At 38.5% G+C, this 6,001-nt stretch overlaps 1 gene segment (V, D, J or C); it reads right to left on the bottom strand.

Moving 5' to 3' along the window:
- Positions 1 to 4,065: 4,065 nt before the first annotated feature.
- Positions 4,066 to 4,591, bottom strand: LOC117062894. The segment is given in 2 exon segments: positions 4,066 to 4,388; positions 4,512 to 4,591. Coding segments are annotated over 2 exon segments (378 nt in total).
- Positions 4,592 to 6,001: the final 1,410 nt, after the last annotated feature.

The following is a 6,001-nucleotide window of genomic DNA, read 5'->3' as shown; positions in this document are numbered from 1 at the left end:
TCATATATAAAAAGATATATACACAATGCACACATATATGTATAAACATATGTTTTATTCTTGGAATGTCAATCTAATGATTTTCAACAATCTGTAGTGTATATGTGAAGTTCCATTCTGATTATTCTATTGAGTATTGCTGCATATGTGTAACATCAGCACTAACTATTCCTGTTAGATGTTTCCATAAATGAGTTAAGTTGTATTTTCTTTATTCAAATTTATTTAAGTATTATTTCTTCTATGTTTTCTATTTCCTTAAGATTTTCTAAGGATTCATATTTATGCAGTCTATTTTCATAAAATGTATCTGTATATGTGGATATTTAATCATGTATTAGCTTTTCAACAATAATGGTTTGTAAAAAGTCACTCAAAATGCAGAGGCTTACAATACTAGTATTTATTTTCATGTTCACAGATGTTCATATCAACAATAATTTAGCTGATCTAGTCAGGGCTCAGCTGGGTAGTTTTGCTGTAGGTCGCTGAGCTTATCTCTAATATATGAGTTTTTTTTTTTTTTATTGGGATCAAGACGGAAAGAGCAGAGATCAACCAGGACAATTAACAACATCCTGAGGTCAAGCTACATAAGCTTTAAGTCCCAACAGCTCCAACACAAGTACACAAAATGTGGGTTTCTTCTTTTGCTTTAGCAATTACTCAAGGTTCTAAAACATTTTCTCCAATTAAGTTTCAAGGTATGTGATCATGCCACTGACAAATAATTATGTTTTTCAACCTTTAGCATTAAAAAAGCAAATTTAATCTTAAATTAATTAAAATTAAATCAATCATATTGTGTGAAAAATAAAATTGGATGTGTTTGCAACATGTGACTTTAATCGGATTTTCTTAAATTGACATGTTGGATAAACCAACAAAAGTTTCTTAGCTGAAGTAAACATTCCCTAAAACATAGCTTCTTAAACCTTCAATAGATCATCTGTTATCTTATTAAAATACGGATTCCCATTCAGTTGATCTAAGGTGGTTTTGCTATTTTGAATTGGTAACACGCTTTTAGTGTTGCTACCAGGTTCTGGACAAATGATGAGTAGCAAGGTTTTTATATTAAAGAAAAAGAATACAAATGTTATATCTGTGTGTATACACACACACACACATATAGATATGCAAGCACACATAAACAAATGAACACATATATATGTGTGAACATATTTTATTTATGGAATGTGAACTAAATTATTTTCAATAAATCAATATTATACATATAACATCCCTCTCTGGTTACCTATCTATATGCATTCACACACAGAGATACACACATATATAAACACAAACACCCACAGATACATATTTTATATATAATAAATATATTTTATATATTATATATAAAATATGTATATATGTGAATATTATATTGTGTATAATATACTATTATACATTATATACGTCTATTATATATGTTTATATTATGTTTTCTTTTTTTCCCCTCAACTTTTACTTTAAGGTCCAGGATACATGTGCAGGTTTGTTACACAGGTAAATGTGTGCCGTCGTGGTTTGCTGCACAGATCATCCTATCACCTCAGTATTAAGCCCAGCATCCATTAGCTATTCTTCCTGATATGCTCCCTCTCTTCCTTCCCTGTGTCCATGGGTTCTCATTGTTCGGCTCCCACTTATATGTGAGAACATGCAGTGTTTGGTTTTCTGTTGCTGCCTTAGTTTGCTGAGGATAATGGCTTCCAGCTCCATCCATGTCCTTGCAAAGGACATGATCTATCATTGTTAGGCATTTGGGCTGATTCTATGTCTTTGCTATTGTGGATAGTGCTGCAATGAACATACACATGCATGTATCTTTATAGTAGAATCATTTATATTCCTTTGGGTATATACCCAGTAATGGATTGCTGGGTCAAATGGTATTTCCAGTCCTAAATGTTTGAGGAATTGCCACAGTGTCTTCCAGAATGGTTGAGCTAATTTACATTCCCACTAACAGTGTAGAAGTTTTCCTACTTCTCTATAACCTTGCCAGCATCTGTTGTTTTTTGCTTTTTTTTTTTTTTTTAATCTGAGAAGGGATATCGTTCTGTCACCCAGGCTGGAGTGCAGTGGTACGATCTCAGCTCACTGCAGGGTCCGCCTTCCAGGTTCAAGCAATTCTTGTGCCTCAGTCCCTCAAGGAACTGGGATTTCAGGCATCCACCACCACCTCTGGCTAATTTTTGCATTTTGAGTAGAGAGGAGGTTTCAGCATATTGGCCAGGCTACTCTTGAACTCCTGACCTCAATTGATCCACTTACCTCGGCTTCCCAAAGTGCTGGGATTACAGGTGTGAGTCACCATGCCTAACTTATTGTTTTCTGACTTTTTAATAATCACCATTCTCACTGATGTGAGATGGTATCTCATTGTGATTTGGTTTGCATTTCTGCAATGATTAGCAATGGTGAGCTTTTTTTCATATGATTATTGGCATCATGTATGTCTTTTTTTAAGAAGTGTCTGTTCATGTCCTTTGCCAGTCTTTTAATGGGGTTGTTTATTTTTTGCTCTAAATTTGTTTAAGTTCCTTATAGACTCTGCATATTAGACCTTTGTCAGAAGAATAAATTGCAAACATTTTCTCTCATTCTTAATGTTATCTGTTCACTCTGATGATAGTTTCTTCTGCTGTGCAGAGGCTCTTTGGTTTAATTAAATCACATTTGTCAATTTTTGCTTTTAGTTTAATTTGTCAATTTCTGCTTTTGTCAATTTTTGCTTTTAGTTTAATTTTGTCTTTTGTCATTTGTCAATTTTTGCTTTTAATTTAATTAGATCACATTTATCAATTTTTTTGTTGCAAATGCTTTGGGCATTCTCATCATGAAATCTCTACCCATGTCTATATCCTAAATGGTATTGCCTAGATTTTCTTCTAGGGTTTTTATAGTTTGGGGTTTTACATTTAAGTCTGTAATCCATCTTGAGTTCATTTTTGTATAAGGTGTAAGGAAGGGGTTCGGTTTCCATTTTCTGCATATGGCTAGCCAGTTCTCCCAGCATTATCTATTAAATAGGGAGTACTTTCCCCATTGCTTGTATTCATCAGGGTTGTTGAAGATCAGATGGTTGTAGGTCTCCAGCATTATTTCTGAGTGCCCTATTCTGTTCCATTTGTCTGTGTCTCTTTTTGTACCAGCACTATGCTGTTTCAATTAATGTAGCCATGTAGTTCTATTTATCATGTGACTAAATATCATTTTCTTGCTACGATCTGAAACTTACTCATAGTATATGGAAGTACATCCAAGTGTTATCTGAGGCCATTACTTCACTGACAAAATCCTGAGAGTCGGGATATGTGACCACACTAGGATGTCACCTGTCACTTCTCCATCATCACTATCATTCCGGAAGCACATTTGCCAGAAACCCTTTTCCTTCTCTGGTTTTTGGTAGAGTTGCCCAGTGAGGGGCTCGCCCTGAGATTGAGAAGTAAGAAGGGGAAGATTCAATACTATCCGTCAACACCTGCTGCAAGACATTTGATCGGAGATGAAGACTGCAGAAGCACCTGGTGAAGTCCTCCAGGCAGCTGAGAGCATCTGCACTCCCAACCATGGGCTTCTCAGAAATGTCTAAAGACCACATGATTGGCAATTGTACCTTCTCTGTCAGATGCATTCTGGATTCTGGAAGAGAATTCCTCTTTTCTAGTATTTGCATCTTTGACTACTATACCCGCAAGCCTTTAAAAGGCTGTAGTTTAGATTCTCACACCTTGTATTAAAGAAAATCCTACTTGGTGACCCTAGAGTGGCTCATTTTTGCTGTACGAATTCCAACTGATGGCACAACTCAGACTCCTCAGGTGTAATCCTTTCTTCTCAATGAAATCAGGAGAAGCATTGTCCTGTCTGTGATACTGGGGATTAGGACAAGGAAAGGCAGCTATGAGTAAGTGGGCCTTCATGGCTCTTTTACAAAACTCTCCAGTGACCTTCAAAGTGTGACTGTGATTTGAGAAACACTCTCAGCAGGTGGAGGCACCAGAAGGGGCATCTGGGACCACTGAGCCTCACACATCTGCTCCCCTGGGTGATTTATATTATGACTTGTAACACTGTGGGAGGGAGATTATCATACTGTTGACAGTAATATGTTGCAATATCTTCAGGCTGCAGGCTGCTGATGGTGAGAGTGTAATCTGTCCCAGATCCACTTCTGCTGAACCTTGATGGGACCCCTGTTTCCAAATTGGAGGCATAATAGATCAGGGGCTTAGGGGCTTTCCCTGGTTTCTGCTGATACCAGCTTAAATAATTGTTAATGCCCTGACTCGAGCGGCAAGTGATGGTGACTCTGTCTCCTACAGATGCAGAGAGGGAGGATGGAGACTGGGTCATCTGGATGTCACATCTGGCACCTGAGGTTGGAAACATAAAACAAATATTCATACTATTAATCATATTATAGGGAAGTTTCCATGAAGAGCCAGTCTGTACTGAACACACTGGCTGAGTAAATTCCTGCTGTTCTCCTTCCTTACCTGGGAGCCAGAGCAGCAGAAGCCCCAGGAGCTGAGTGGGGACCCTCATGTCCATGCTGTGTCCTGACTGGGACTGACTCCTGCACAGGGTGTGACCGGCCTATTAAGAAGTCTTCAGGGCAGGGGACTGTGCTCTGGGAACATGCAAATCAGCAGGGGATGGGGCAGGCTGGGCACTGCTGCAGGGCTGGCAGATCCCAGTAACTCAGCACAAGGACAATGTCCCCAGCATCCCAGGTCAGACCAGGGCAGCACAGATTTGTCTGTAACTAAGTGTTTCTTCCTGGGGGCTGTTTTGTTACAAAAAAGTTTTCTGAGTTAATTGTCAAAATTTGAAATATTCCTGAGGACTAGATCGAGAAATATATTTTATTCGTGCATGGAGATTATTTTTTAAAAATACAACATGCACTCAAATGGAAGAAAGCACTTTGTGATGTACTTACAACACTTCTGTTAGCATGAAAATATTCTCTTTTTGGAATGGAAATTAAATAGAAAATGTATCTAGATTGCAATCCCTGTCTACGCGCTATTGTTTCCCTTTCATTGTACTGCTGCTGACTTGCAGTGGCCATCTACGCCCTTTACTGCTCTTTCTGAAGCTGGAGAAAGCAGCTCTGACTGCATGCATAGCAGACCACAGGGGCTCAAATGAACCTCTCTTTGGACAGTGTTATGATTTTCCTGTGTCCCTCAAAACCCATCTGTTGTTAAGTTCATCTCAATGCAATGGAATTGGGAGGTGGGGCCTAATGGGAAAGGTTTAAGTCATGAGGTCTCTGCCCTCATGAATGGATAAATGCCACTCTAAACAGGGCTTGTGCTATGGAATAGAACTGCAGTCCACCCACTCAGTTCAGTGAGATCAGATACTCACACCAAGTTTGCAGCAGGAGAAAGGAAGTGTTTGTTTGTTTGTAGGACATCAGGTAAAGAGAATCTGGCAGCTATGACTCAAATCCTGGCCTCACTGATGGCTTGCAAGTAAGGGTTTTTTAAGGTAGGAGTAAATTTCAGGAAAGTAGAAGTTACAGGTAAAATTTAAAATTAATACATGGAGGTCACATATTGGTTTTGGCCTGAAAGGGCAGGACATCTTGAAGCAGGGGCTTACAGATAAAGGGTAGATTACAAGATTTCTAAATTTGCAATTGGTTAAGAAAGAAAAGCTCTGTTTAAAAATTTGGATTCAGCAGAAGAGAACATTAGCTCAGGTTTATGGATATGACTTTTACCAGGCCCCTCTGTAAGATATTTAGAAGAAAGCACCATGGTCAGAGCTCAGTCCCCAGTTCCCCCTTTTGTGAGGTCTGTGTGCTGGTCTGTTCATTTGGAGGGGTCTTGTTTTCTCAAAAACACCTCAGAGACATATATTACAATGTCATCTTCAGTTTCTGTATGGGAACCCCCCATCCTGTGCGTCTAACTTGTTTGGCTATTGTTTTAGGCTATTACTTCCTTGCTTATCATGTTACTTACTTACTTCT

The sequence above is a fragment of the Trachypithecus francoisi genome, unplaced genomic scaffold (genome assembly GCF_009764315.1).
Source record: "Trachypithecus francoisi isolate TF-2019V2 unplaced genomic scaffold, Tfra_2.0 Lachesis_group17, whole genome shotgun sequence".
NCBI classification, from domain to species: Eukaryota; Metazoa; Chordata; class Mammalia; order Primates; family Cercopithecidae; genus Trachypithecus; species Trachypithecus francoisi.
Note: the sequence above shows the minus strand (reverse complement) of the source record. Positions and strands in the feature narration are given on the sequence as shown.